The 15,508-nt window shown below is 40.6% G+C and overlaps 1 protein-coding gene across 5 annotated transcripts in view; it reads left to right on the forward strand.

Moving 5' to 3' along the window:
• The window catches only part of LOC138735666 (uridine-cytidine kinase-like 1), a 110,156-nt gene that overhangs the window by 72,853 nt on the left and 21,795 nt on the right, over window positions 1–15,508 (forward strand). For 2 of the 5 annotated variants that reach the window (XM_069883844.1, XM_069883847.1), the window contains 2 exons: window positions 10,373–10,405; window positions 11,269–11,288. In XM_069883844.1, coding sequence (XP_069739945.1) covers window positions 10,373–10,405; window positions 11,269–11,288 — 53 coding nt within the window. The remainder of the gene's footprint in view (window positions 1–10,372; window positions 10,406–11,268; window positions 11,289–15,508) is intronic. The other 3 variants (XM_069883846.1, XM_069883848.1, XM_069883845.1) reach the window with 2 other exon arrangements.

Raw genomic sequence — 15,508 nt, forward strand, 5'->3', positions numbered from 1 at the left:
AGATGCTTAATGTGAATGTAGTGAATCAATATTTATTTCAATAAAAACTCAGTAAGCAACCTACAGAATTTGAAACAGATCTTCGTAAACTTTACAATATGAACAGTGTCCACCAAACATGGCTGCAGCCGTATAAACCAGAACAGAAAATGAGAGAGGATGTGGTGCACAAATGTGGTATTTGAAAAACCAACTAACTAGTTAACAGAAACAGTTAGCTAAGTGATTATTTTCAAAAAGTAGAATTAATCATGACTACATTTTAGGTAATGGGCCTGATGTGCGCACATCAATAACCTTTGTGCGCTGGGTGCAAAACACGTGTGCGCGCGCACACGCCCAACAGCGAAGGTAAGGGCTGGAGGAAAGGTGACCGGGGATAGGGAGAGAGGCATTGCAAGCCTCCACTTTTCTCATATCCCTGCACCTTGATGAACGGCTCAAGCCCAAAATGTCGGTTATGTCTCTATCTTTGCTCTATAAAGTGTGCTGTTGACCTGCTTAGTTTCTCCAGCACTGTGTGTTTAGTTCAACCACAGCATCTGCAGACTTGTGTGTATTACTCTCTATATCAACTTTGGGAACAGCTTGCCTTGCCCAAACAAAGGCCAGGACCTGGATAGTTTTCAGTCTTTTGGTATTGTAACAAGAAGGGCCATTTAGGAGCAGAACTAGAGACTCAAGTTCAACCACCTGCCACAGCCAGACGTGAAAATCCCATTTTTACATTGAATGACAGGAAGGGAAGGGGGTAGCTCTGGGTGATGGGCCCGATGATATGAAAATGAAGGCCATTTGTCCTCCTTTGCCCATTGCCACTCGTGCAGTGTTATTTTTAAATTTTGTTATTCATAAGAAAACTTCAAGATGATCTGAAATGATAGATGACTATTTCTAATTTCACTGCTACGTTTTGAGAAATGAAAGATTACAGCACTGCTTCATTTTAGCTGCGTAAATAATTAACAATATCTTCTTGAGCTTGTATTTCAGGAGTTGAATAAATGTACTTTTCCCATTCAATCACTTTAGGATAAATAATTGTGTGGCTTGCTCTTCCTACAAGTCTAAAACTAATGAGATTCCTCCCCACCCCCCCCCCCCCCCAACACACCTTTCATTAGGTGACCTGAAAGAAAGTAATTGAACTTTGTCACCATAAGAATGATGCTTGTTTCTGGGTGTGTCATGTCATTCGTCTGAGGGCTCCTGATACCACGTAGCCCAGTACTACCTGTTGGTTGGTCGGTGACTAAACTGGCTTCCCCACCTGGCTTGCCTGATGCAGAGGGTGGATAGACACCCTGAAGGATGAAAAACAAGGGCTGTCAAAGGGCGGATGAACGCTCTCCTAGCATCAGCAGCCATCTAGCAAACACGTGCCGTGAAGCACAGAAAGGGCATCCCTTGCATTGAAGTTTGACCTGGCCATTCACTGCAGCAGAACTTCCCCCAGCCGTCTTGGACCTCACTGTGCTGCTGGATCTGGGAGGGGATGTTGAGTGGGTGGGTCTGGATCTGTGCAACCCCCTACTTGCCTAAATCCATTCACACACACGCTGTTCCTTTCTGAGGAGTGGGGTATCCTCATATCAAACCCCACATCCCATGGGATGGATAGCCAGAAGTAAAAGCTTTACCAGAAAATCCCATGTACATTTACCTTTGACGTGGCGGTGAGAAGCCACTTTGAACTGCTGCTGTAGTTTAATTTTGATTTAAAGTTTGCTGATTTTAGAACTGTTGCAGTAAGGAAGATTGCATTGTTGGTTGAAGAACCATGCACAGGCCACCCTCAGGTAAGGATTTACAGAAATCCTTCGATTGATTTTGTTCAAAAGTGGGAAAACATGCAATAATTCCATGACCATCATAACTTGCAGGGAGTGGTAAAAAAGGACAATTACTCTAAGAGGAGATGAAGCTAATTCTGCCCTTCATAGGAAGAGATGTTTGCACATGCATCAGTCTTCTGAATTTAGGAATAATAATGGAAGCTCGATTGCATGAGTGTGATAGTACAGATCTATCACCAATGGATATAGTTACAGTATCTAGACTGTGCACACAGCGATTGGATGAGAGCTAAGCCACGCCTACTGTCTGGGCCTTAAAGGGTTGTGTCCCTAGCCAGGTCGGATCATTCCGGACTGGTCGGCCACCTGTGAAGAGCTCCGGTCTTTTGCTAATAAAAGCCTTGGTTTGGATCAACAAGTCTTTGATTCTTTCGACGAGCTCTACAATGAGGGCTTGAGCATTTGTGGCCTCTAGTTTTAGATGCTGAATACTTTTTATGCAGTGGAGCACCATCTAGTTTCAGACACAAACATCAGGAATTTCCTGACATTGTCTCTTGTTTATTTGTTATGTGCATTACTGGTTTTACTGTGTTGGTTTGCACCAGTGTTGTGAGCACAAGAGTAAGGTGGAAGTGAAATTGTCATAAATGTTGCCTGGTCAGAGGTAGCAAGTGTAGCTGAGAGTTGAGCTCTGGTCCCAGCTCTTTGCACTCAATATTTGGTGATATGGGTGCTGGACAATGAATTGGAGATGTGATATGAGAACAGCAGTGCATTTTTTTTTCCAAAGAAATAAGCAAAGCAAACCGTTATTGAAAGTCAATTTGTAAATTGCACGAATAGAGCTCTAATGTAACATCAATTGCAGTTCCTTGCAGCAGTGGTTACCATGGAGTGATTTTCAGCGTATCGATTGATTGGTTCTAATCTGGTTGAAAAATAGGAGTCTTACTTTATTCAACTTTTTTTTTAATGGAGATCATTCTAACTAGATGTTGATGCCCTGCTTCTGGCCTGGAAGTCCTTTATGGTTGGGGGAGGAATCACCTGGGCTTGGACTTCAGCCTGCGAATACAGGGTTGGGGTAATTGTAGTGCTGTGAACAGAGCAGAGTTACCTGGCATAGGTAAAGCAAAAGCTAAATCCTATGGATGTTGGAACTCTAGAAACACTCAGCATACAGTTTTTTTTTTAATGCACTCCCACTAAGTTGTAATTCTGCCGCCCGTAGGAAAAAGAATCTCAGTTGTATGTGATACCTCTGACAAAAAAAAAATCTGCATGTGGAAATGTTCATATTGAGACAATGTCATGTCTGAGCAAAGCAAATTAAAGAAAATGTTGAGCAGGAACTGAATTCTAAATACAGATTCATGGTACAATACATACATAACATCACATACGATCATGAGATTCTTTTTCCAGTGGGCCAGACTGAATTTCTACTTATCGGTAGTCCAAAAAAAACCTGTACTCAAGATGCATATTCAAAAGAGAGAATGTAAACAAAGAAAGCTGTGCAAACAAACTGCAATATAGAAAATAAATATTCAATCATAAATAATGTGCAAAGTCAGTGGCCTTAAATGAGTCCCTGATTGAGTTTGTTGTTGAGGAGTCTGATGGTGCAGGGGTAGCAGCTGTTCCTGAACCTGGTGGTAAGAGTCATGTGGCAACTGTACCTCTTTCCTGATGGCAGCAGCTAGAACAGGGCCTGTCCTGGGTGATGCAAATCCTTGATGATTTCTGCTGCTCCCCAACAGCAGTATTCCATGTAGATCTTCCCGATGGTGGGGAGAGTTTTGCCTGTGATGTCCTGAGTGTCCACCATCTCTTGCAGGGGTTTCTGCTCAGAGGTATTGGTGTCCCCATTACCAGGCTATGATAATGCTGGTCAGCACACTTTCCACTATTCATCTGTAGAAATATTCCAAGGTTTTCGATGATCATACCAAACCTCGGCAAACTCCAGAGAAAGTAAAGGCGCTGATGTACTTTCTTCATGGTGATGTTAGTGTGTTGGGTCCGGGAAAGGTCCTCTAAGCTAGTGACTCCCAAGAATTTAAATTTGCTCACCCTCTCCACCTCTAATTTCCACCCCCCTCCCCCTTCCTAAAGTCGACAATCAGCCCATTGGTTTTGGTGGCATTGAGTGAAACATTGAAAACTTGGCTGAACAATGTACTTAAAAACGATCTCCTTCCTGCGGGCTGACACATCGCCACTCTTTAATGCAGCCCACTACTAGGATATCACTAGCAAGTTTGGAGATGGTGTTATTGCTGTAAAGTATTTCTCCAAAACCTACAATTTCCTGCTGATCAATTTCTACAGGGTAACGAGATTAAGAATGAGAGTAGATTCTTGAGCAACAGGGAATTAAACTCTGCTAACAATGCTGCCAGAGAAATTGTTCGATCAGATTTAAAGGGTGAAGACTGATTTTAAAAAGAACAGCAACTCTTGGGTATAGAAACAATTTAAACAAAGAGTGAGCATTTAATTCAGTGACCAGCGTAGGGAGAAAAATAAGATTGTTATTGTACGTGGAAGGACAGAGGGGTTAAGAATGAGCTAAGAGTTAATCCATCCATTGCCCATGGCATATTGATTATTTAGAAGGACTACAAATGAGTTTGATTAAATAGGAGCTGAAAATTCAGCTCATTTGCTCCTGTAGTTTGGTTCGACTAAAGTCACCAACAATTGGATGTATTTGCAGTAAGTCACCATTCTGATACAATGGTGAAACTCAACAACAGAATGCAGATACCAATTGATCCTAATTCATCCAATAGTTGACAGCGTATGCCAAGTAGAGAGGGGGGAAAAAAACTGTCTCTCAGCTAACGTTTGGAACAATTGCTGTTTAATTATTGATTTTAAAGTTTATTTTCTCATTTAAAACCATTGGTACTAACTCTACCTAAACCATTGATGGGAGTTTTAAATTTATGAAGCGGGGTAGCAGTTTTAATTTATGTCGCAATGCATTGAAGAATAGGAGTGATCATAGAGAAGGTAGGCAAAGCAGGACAGGAAGCTTTCAACAATTCATTAAATATGACTCAGAAAGAAGGTGGCCTAGAAACTGAACAATGCAATAAAGGTTATGCTACTGGATCTTCATCACTGATGACAACTTCAGATTGTGGATTGGCCAAAATAAAAATGGCAGACCTCCAGGCCCAGACACCATCACATCATTTATTTTGCCTGTTGCACTAGTACTATACACCTGTGATCAGTGGTGTCTCACAGAAAAAGAACCAGCAGCTCATGGTCTGATCAGTAGAGGGAAGGGTCATGGGGTCAGTACAATGTCTGATAATTGGTTGGCCCCTGACCAGTACCTCGCATAGGCCTGGAGATGGGGTAGAAAATGCAGTGAGTTAGCCCATAAGTTGATTGTCGTGGGATTGATTGGTACCCACCAATAACATTCCTAGTTCGTCATAAACTAATTCTCTTGTGCTCATGGACAGGAACAGTGCTTTGAGAATGATGGTTACAAATGGATGGCTGACACACCCAAGTATATCAGATAAACTGTGGGCAATGACATACTCATGCTTCACTTAGATGGGCCTGGTTATATTTCCAGAGTGACGTGAAATTACCTAGAAATGATCATTATTGCTTCTAATTCTGGGAAAAGTTGTTTTTCAATTGCGTAGCACTGTATCGAACAGCGAAACGTGGTCGAATTCAAACCCCTTTGAGCCGATTATTCAAACTTGGTTCAGCCTTTATCTTAGTATAGTCACTTATATTTTTACCATCTCTTTGTAAGCAGTATTACACAAATATATCCATTACTTTATAATATTTAAGTGGTTCCCAACCAATGTCCAGTGCTATGGACCTTGGACCAAATGTAAAGGATGTGCTTCTAACAAATTTTGATTTGAAAATCAGACTGAAACTTTGAGGCTTGCAATTGTCAAGGAATATCTAAAATACACCCAAATGTTAAAGGCTGCAATGAAAGAAGCAAACATAAGTAATAATAAAATAAAACAGGTCAAGTCAAGTCACCTTTATTTATCGTTCATCCCATGCTCGCGCGGTAAAGATGAAATAGCGTTTCTCCAGGACCACGGAGAATATTTACATAAATAAGAATATAAGTTAGAATAGAAGTGAAACAATAAAATATTAAGACATGTACAGTAAAAGTTCACAGTATCTTATCCACATATGTTCTGGGAATTCAGGAGTCTGATGGCTTGTGGGGGAAAACAAAACTGTTGCTCAATCTGGAGGTAAAGGCCCAAGTGCTGCAGTTCTTCCTACCAGATGGTAGAAGGGAGAGCAGTTTACATGAGGGGTGTGTGGAGTCCTTCACAATGTTTATTGCCTTGCACCAGCATCGAGTGTTGTAAATGTCCCTTATGGTAGGAAGAGACCCCCCCCCCCCCCCCCCCCAATGATCTTTTCTGATAATTTTACTATTCTCTGCAGAGTCTTGCAGTCCAAGGCGGTACAGCTTCCAAACCAAGCGGTGTTGCAGTTGCACAGGATGTTCTTGATACATCCTCTAAAATGTAGTGAGGATGCAGGATGGGAGATGGACTTTCCTCAGCCTTCACAGGAAGTAGAGGAGCTGCTGGGCTTTCTTGGCTATGGAGGTGGTGTTAAGTAACCAGGTGAGATTCACCACCAAGTGCACTCCAAGGAACTTGATACTCTTGATGACCTCAATGGTTGAGCCATCGATGATCATTGGTCCTCCTGAAGTCAACAACTATCTCTTGTATTATTAACGTTCAGATACAGGTTGTTGACTCTAGACCAGTCCATTAGCAACTGTACCTCATCTCTGCACGCTGACTCATCATTCTTACCCACCATGGTCGTGTTGTTAGCAAACTTGATGATGTGGTTTGAGCTGCATAGTCGTGGGTCATCAGAGTGAACAGCCCTGGGGGCGCCCCTGTGCTCAGTGTGATGGTTTTGGATGTGCTGTTACCAATCAGGACTGCTTGAGGTCTCCCCAACAGGAAGTCAAGAACCCAATTGTAGAGGGAGGTACTTAGACCAAGCAGACCCAACTTCCTTATCAGGTACGGAGGGATGATTGTGTTGAATGCTGAATTGAAGTCAATAAACAGTATTCAAACATACTAGCCCTTATTTTCCAGATGGGTGAGGGCAAGATGGAGGGCAGTGGCAATGGCATCGACCAAGGAGTGGTTGGATTTGTATGCTTGTATGTTGATTGGTTACCTTGCTCTGGTATTTACAACAGGAGAAAATGATACCTTCTGGATGTTGCCTAAAAAAACTAATTTTGTATCATATTAGAATGCACCATAATTATTGTAATAGCAAAGAATGGAATAATGATAATAATAAGACCATAAGACAGAGGAGCAGAATGGGCTATTCAGTCCATTGAGTCTGTCCCACCATTCAATCGTGAGCTAATCCATTTTCCTACTCAACCCAGTGCCTGGCCTTCTCCCCATAACCTTTGATGCCCTGGCTAATCAATAACCTATTTCATCTCTGCTTTAAATACACCCAATGACCTGGCCTCCACAACCACTTGTAGCAACAAATTCACAACCCTCTGGCTGAAGAAATTCCTACACACCTCTGTTTTTACATGGACACCCTTCAATCCTGAAGTTGTGCCCCTTGTCTTAGACTCTACCACCAAGAAGAATCAATAAGAATTTCTCTGATGGATAATTTCAAGTAAGATATTTAAGAAAGGAGATGAAAATGTTGTATATTTAGGATATCTGCAAAGTTCTCTCAATTAGAGAACCTTTTCTTTCAGATGGAAAAGTTTGTAAGTTGCATTGTTTATTTTCAGAGGCGAGTCGTGGAAACTAGGGAATTGAGGACCAGTTATTCTAACATCTGTTCCTGATAATTTAAGCATTTATAATTAACAAGTGTGACTAAAAATCCTGAATATTTTCAATTGATTGGAAAGATTCTGCATGCATTTGTCAAAGGTCTGACGAGCCTAATTGCATTCTCTTTTTGAAGAAATGACAAGTGGTGGTCAGCATTAAGTCCAGGGATGTTACCTACATAGACTTTCTGAAAACAATTAATGAAATAAGGAGCTGTTAACTAAAGGTAAAACTCATGAAATTATTGACCTTACTCTTTTTTCTTTGGCTTGGCTTCGCGGACGAAGATTTATGGAGGGGGTAAAAAGTCCACGTCAGCTGCAGGCTCGTTTGTGGCTGACAAGTCCGATGCGGGACAGGCAGACACGGTTGCAGCGGTTGCAGGGGAAAATTGGTTGGTTGGGGCTGGGTGTTGGGTTTTTCCTCCTTTGCCTTTTGTCAGTGAGGTGGGCTCTGCGGTCTTCTTCAAAGGAGGTTGCTGCCCGCCAAACTGTGAGGCGCCAAGATGCACGGTTTGAGGCGTTATCAGCCCACTGGCGGTGGTCAATGTGGCAGGCACCAAGAGATTTCTTTAGGCAGTCTTACTCTAAAACTTGATAAAAGATAATAGATAGGCACTCAAATCATCAGGATCCTTCTTCTGATTTACTACAAAGATCTGGGAATTGTTTGACCTGGTTATTTGTAGTGTTTTCTGTTATAATTTTTCAGGATGTGTGTTGGAATGATGGCTAAACATAATACAGTAAAATCTCTATAATCCGGCACCCTCCGGGATCACTGATGTCATGTATGCAAATTTTCTGGTTGACAGACTTGCTCTTCCAATGCCTAACTAATACATCTGCATTAAGAATACTCATTTAAAAGTCCAAACTGTGAAGTTTAAAAAAAAAATCAGTATTGTTCTCTATAATTATATAAAGTTCGCTTTAATCAATTAATTCCCATAATTTACAAAATTTAAATTCAAATCCCAGTGCTGTAACAGTGTTGAGCTAGACACTACACTAACTGTGCTGCGGTCATAATTAAGACCCCTCCCCTCCCCCCTCCAAGTTAACAGATGAAGACTTACTAATATACCTAAAACCAATAAAGATAAAAACTTACTCGGCAGGGATAGGGAGACAGATAGAGTCGACATTGGCTGGTTCTTCATCCTGGGCGCCGCCATTTCATTCCAAAGCAACTTTATTGAAACTTTACTCAAACAGCTGCTGCAGCCGGGGCACAATCGGGGCACTCTGTCAGCTGAATGTTTCCTCACATCTTCCCCAAGGATTTCTGCGTTGTTTCAGAGAACATTTACTTTTACGTAAGCACCTTCCTCATGCTGACAGCCCAACTCGTCCCCATGCACGTATCCTGGTCAGGCCCACTATGCACAACCTGCCCCTGATGTCCCGACACCTCTACACAAGTGTCCCGGTCAGGCCTCAGTACACCTTCCTTGCGCTTACGACCCAGCTCGCCTCCATACACGTGGCGACTGCAAAAAGAATACATGCGCATTGAAGGGCATTGCTAGTTCAGTGGGGCAAGCCTGCGCATGTCCAACGAAATCTCAGTGCTTACCCCAGTCTTGTGTATTTGAAATTCTACTTAATTATTTATTTACTCAATTGTTTGAGTTTCCGGATGATGAGATGGGAAGCTCCGCATCCAAGTAACAACAGCTTCATAAGGAAGTTGTAAAGAGCTAGTAATGGATCAAGCTAATCACTGCACTGTGGCAACTGGGCTGGAAAAATGGCAAACACCCATTCACTTTTAACCTATAAAAAATGTCAAAGCTGGAACCAGTAGTGACCAAATGAGATGAGGAAATCCTTGTACACAGATCATTAAAATGTAACAAAGGTGTAGAAATGGAATGCTGTTTTAATATCGAGAGCATCAGAGTACAAGGTGAGTGGGGCCCTCAGGGAAAGGAAGGGTTGGAGTTTAGAATCCATTTGGAATACGTATAGTATTTTGGAACCTAATCCAAGATGGGCCGGGGGGGGGGGGGGGGGGGCGGATGGAGTGAGAAACTGTTGGATTCTTTGCATTCGGAAGATTAGGGGCTAATTTAAGCTTTCAAGAAACGAAAGAGAATTGTTCAGGCTTAACGGATAGAAACTATAGCTGGTGTACAGTAACAAGTGGTTGGGAATGTTATTTGGGGTTGGAGAGGAGAAAAAGTGAGAAAGGCATAGTGAGTGAAAGTGGGAATTGGGGTTTATTTGGGATGGAAATGTTAAATGCCCTCCACCTCTTCTGCAATTTCTTACATTTGAAATTTAGAACACCATCTCTCTGGGTAATCGTGTAATGGAAATATTCTTTTTAAAGCTTTTCAGCTTTTCAAATAGTTAATATACTCCACATTTTTTGTGAAGCTTGTGTTTACCATAAACAAGTAGAAATTTGCCTTTTAGACCAATAATTTTATTCTTGCACATTTTGATCTTGTTTCTGAAGAGAAGGCTCTTTGATTTTCTTGAGATAAATCATTTCTTTCATCAACTAAAACTCACCGGAGGCCCCAGTAATGTGTGATGTAGTTTCCACAAAGCAAAGCTTTCAAAAAAGGTACCAGAGTCTGAGTGTTGTGAAATAACTGCAAAATGTGAATTATTGTTTTAAAACTCTTTTTCCCCCCTCTCGTATGTGCTATTAAAAAAATGCTTGAACGAATTGTTACTGTTTTCAACTCAGCGAGAACTCAATGTAAGGTATGAACAAACAACGGTAGGAATACATCAAACACTATGTACTGCAAGAGGCAATGTGAATACTAACCCATGCTTTGATACAGGCAGTTCCATGTAAAACTATTGACTTCTGGCATTCCATATTAATGAATCAAGTTATTTCATGAAGACATACCAATTCCCTATTAATCTCTGAGCATTTCGATTACTTTTTTCTCAACTAGTACTTGTATAGATTTAAAAATTGTTCTCGGAGCAAGTTGAGTACTCAAAATGTCTCTAAGCTGATTGGCAGTTTCTGAACTGGTTATGAAACAACTCTTTGAACTTCCTGGTCTGTTCAAATCAGTAAATTGAAAAATTGAGATAAAGGAAAACTGACCCCTCATGATCAGGATAAGGCAGTTTCCAAGATTTAAGACTTGACATTGAACTTGTTCAAATCAGTTTCCATCAATGGTCCCCCACAATGGAAATGCAACAGGAAGTTAACTTTCTGTTCTACTTACAGGAAGTTCAGAGGGTTCAAAGTTAATGTCATATTTGAGAGCAACAGTTTGTGGCATCAACCCATGTTCGTAGTGCAGCTTTGTTTACAGTTTCTGCTTGTTAAAAATTGAATAAAAGGTGAAAAAAAAAGCGATATTCTATTGCATAAAAACTCTACTTCTAATCAGAGTTTAAGTTTGGAATCAGTTGGCAAAATTACTTTGCAGCCTAAAAATTTCAGAAGTAATCATTGCACTACATGGGTACGCTGGTGTCCTGCTGCCACACACTGGGGACAGTTGTGTTGTTTTTTCATTTGTTGTTAGGCATTAATGAGTTGAAATCTTTTCTTTCCTCTCCATCTGTTTTTCCTTCATTGTCCTGCTTCGAATATAATTCCCATCTGAACAGAGGAAACTGCGCTGGGATATGTGAGCAGAATTTGCATACTTCATTTGTTTTCTTAGCTGTTTTTGCATTTCGAGCCAATATATTGGCGATTTTTAGAAAACATCAAACAAATAATTGCATACAACTGCTTACAATGGTTTTCTAGAATTTGTTGATAGCCAATAGTTAGAATGCTTTGAAGTGGCTTCATTAATTTAACTAATTCCTTGCATCTTGATAAGTTTATCAATTTCCCTTTTGCTACATTAGAGAGATTTTATAAGTTTAGTTATTCCCTACTGCTTGGTGTGATCTTTGCTTGCAACACATCGGTCACAGCAGTTGCAACTTATGGCTAACTTCATCTTGGCTCAAGATTTAACTGCATTTGATACCCAGACTTAGCAATCCACATCATCATCAAATGCAAAACTATATCTGAGCTTCAATGCGACTCTATTCTTTGTACTTTCAGAAGCCATCTAAAGTAGCTTTAGTGTTAATTTCATAATCCAACTTCTAATACTTGGTCCCTAGTCTTCAAGCCCAGGCACATTCATGCTGGGCTCAGGTCCAGTACCCCCACTCAACTCTGCATTCCTGGGTAACCTGCAAAGGTGACTGGTAGCGACTTCATTGTCACTAGTAATGAGTATTTCAAAAGTTAATAACAAAATTAAACACTTTCTCTAAGCGTATCATTGATAATCTTTGAAATATTGCTTCCTTCTTACCAAAGTGGGTGGGGGAGGAACTTCCATTGTTTATCTACTTTTACTTTGACCTTTCTTTTCTATCCAATATTTATTGTCAGAAATATTGAACAGATTTCTTGGAACTTACCATGGACTGATCATTGAACTTGGAGCATAATGCGTTAACAATGTTTTACTATTTGACAGTGTTAATTCGATACAGATAATATAAACTAGTTCTCGAGATGCTGTCAATCCTATTTCCCACTGAAGGACTCTCCACGGGTGCAGTTAAATCACTTATGCATATGTTCAATTATAAATTAAGTTGTTAATAATTTATTCTCACAGAACAGTTACACAGAGCAGACAGAAAACAGGAGAAAAGTCTAGTGAATAACTTTTTCCATTTTAAAAATACATTTCAAAGTTCAGATTTATATCCGGAGTACATCACAAAGCAATGAGATTTTTTTTCCTGTGGCCAGGCAGAATTTTTACTCATCAGTAGTGCAAAAAACTGTATTCAAGGAAAGAGATGTGTACAAAAAATTAAAAATTCAATCATAAATAATGTGCAAAGCATAGAGTCCTTAAATGAGTCCCTGATTGAGTTTGTTGTTGAGGAGTCTGATAATGGAGGGGTAGCAACTGTTCCTGAACCTGGTAGTGCGAGTCTTGGTGTGGAGAATTTTGCCCGTGATATGCAGTGCTGTGTCCACTACCTTTTACAGGTTTTTCTACTTACTGTGATGCAGCTAGTTTACACATTTTCCTCTACACATCTGTAGAAGTTTTACAATGTTTTTGTTGTTATACTGAACCTCTCCCAACTCCTGAGAAAGTTAAGGTGCTGACGTGCTTTTTTCTCACTAACATTCGTGTGTTGGGTCCAGGAAAGGTCCTTCGAGATAGTGTCTCCTGGGAATTGATCATTGCCAACGGAATATCATCCAGCCTAGAAGTGAAAAAGCAGCAATTTGACCTTTTCCTTCCCTAGTGTAGCAGGGTTTGTCAATATGAGAATGATAGATCTAACATTTTTATTTTTGTAGAAAGGGGACACCTAGAAGAATGACCAGTTGTCGTGAATGACCATTCCTCTTTTATGTTTTAAAAATTATCACGTTTTGAAATGCATTTCCACAATTTAAAGGAGCTGCTAATCTGTGGTAAATTCTCTTCATGATGAATGCTCTAATGCAGTGGTTTTTCAACTTTTTCTTTCCACTCACATCCCACCTTAAGTAATCCCTAGGCCATAGGTGCTCTGTGATTAGTAAGGGGATACTTAAGGTTGGATGTGAGTGGAAAGAAAACAATGAAAACTGCTGTTTTAATCATACCTAATGGACTCGTTATGTGCACGGTTTCATAACTCCAAAGGAAATGGGCCAATGACAGTTTTTCTCAAGCAAAACATTTCAGTAACAATTGGGCCTAGAGGAATGCTTCTCAATCTTCCCACCCACATTCCACCTTAAGCAATCTCTTACCAATCACAGAGCCCGATGGCATAGGGATTACTTGAAGTGGTATGTGAGTGGAAAGAAAAAGGTTGAGAACCACTGTTCTAAAGGTATTGCTGATAGAGATTGATTTTCATTGAATATTTGAAATTACAAAGAGGCTGATACTGGAAACCCAAATTATGAATCAAAAATGCTCAGCAAGTAGAAAGAGAAACTATTCATATTTCAGCTTGAAGCTGAGGGGAAACAAGGGAGAACTAATCAAGTTGCAGAGAGAGAGAATGGAAAAAGAATGAATTAGACAAAAAGAATCTCTGAAATTGTGAGGTCAGGGTTGTTGTGAGCAGAAGCTGTTAATGAAGTAACCTGGTTGATTGATGAGGGTAGTTAGAAAGAACATGGAAAGGAATATAAAATTTGTGCAGTGCAGAGCTTCAGAAACGATTTGGCAGGTCAGGTCAGTGTAGAGAGAGAAAAAAAACTGTCCAAAATTACAGATGGCTAACTAATGACAGAACTGGTAAGTCCTAATGGGAGAGAGTTACTTGAAGCTAATTGCGTTCAATGTTGAGTCAAATGTCACAAAATGTGAGGTGGTGTTCCTCAAACTTGCCTTTAATCTTATAATACAGTGCAGGAGGAGATAGATAGATAGATAAGCCCGGGAGTGGGATCTAGAATTGAAATGACAAGCACTCTGCACTTCAGGGTCAACTTGTGCAAAAGGAGGACACCTCTGAGCCACCAGGTGAACCACTTCCCTTGGCTAAATCTTGTATATTTTGCAAATCTCTGTGGTCATTCCCTCTCCTTCTGGACATGGGAAGGATAGAATTCCCTGGGTCCCTGCTTTCCAGCCCACACATTCAATATATCTTTCATGCTTTTCAGTACCTCCACTGCTAAATGCATCTTTCCCGTCCCTTCCTGTATTCCTGAGACACTGCAGCCTTATCCATACATTTCAATCCACTAATGGCTCCCCTTCTTGCGGTGCTGCAGGACTGGTCCATTTACTTCTTCCCTTCCCACCAGCCAGGGATGCAAGCACCCTTGCCACTTGAGGCAGCCTTCCTCCCAGTCTAGTGCACTCCGTTCAATGCTCCCAATGTGGTTTCCTCTACAGTGGTAAAGTGAAACACAGATCGAGTGATCACATCATAGGGGACCTGTGTCCATGTCAACACTGAGCCTCTTGCCTCTTCACTACTTCATTCTGGCCTTTAAATCCATGCCTCCTGCATTGTTGTTACAAGACCAAGTGTAATTTTTAGGAACAACACCTCATCTTCAGTTTGGGTACCTCATACCCTTCTGGATTCCATATTGCATTCAACAGTTTCTGGTAACACACTGTACCTCAAATGTTTACATCAGATGCCTTAGATCATCCATATACAAAGCTGGCTCAACTTCCTTCAGTGCCACTGAACCTGCTTAACAGTCCCTACAGCTTTGCAGTTTTGGAGCTTCTGCATAATTTTGCAGCACTTTCGCTGTCCACTCTCATTAATTTACCAACCAGATTAACTCAAAGGATTATCCGGACAGTACCCTGCACTCATCAGAGAGATCCTTTCCATCTTCCTCGTTACCCTTTTCCCTCTCTCCAACTGTAAACTAACTTGCTTTCTTTTTTTCCCAGGTGAGAAGGTTCTCCGACCTGCCATTGTTTCTCTTCTCGCAGATACTGCTGAGTGTTTCCAGTATTTTTTTTTAATTTGTATTTTCATTCACAACATTAAAGGTTACCCAATTACTAAAATAATTAAACCATAAACCAAAGATTAAGCAATTTATGCTATATTTAAAAAAATGTATTCTTCCCCCATCCCTTCCCCCAATTTTACGCACGTAAAAAGTGTCTGAAGTTAAACTGCAGTCATCTTGTGTAGGCGTTCTAGAATGTAACCACAATAACAGAATATACCAACTAAAAAATTTTTAAAAATGAAGGCCTCTCTCAGCTTACCCTGTAACTGAACAAACTGAAGAGGTTCCTAGTGACAAACAAGCTAAGCACAAGTTTAATTAAGTGGCTAAATGTCACAAATCTCAGAAATGAAGCAGCAAGGCAATTATGGATTGGGGTCA

Source organism: Narcine bancroftii, chromosome 6 (assembly GCF_036971445.1).
Source record: "Narcine bancroftii isolate sNarBan1 chromosome 6, sNarBan1.hap1, whole genome shotgun sequence".
Lineage (NCBI taxonomy): Eukaryota > Metazoa > Chordata > Chondrichthyes > Torpediniformes > Narcinidae > Narcine > Narcine bancroftii.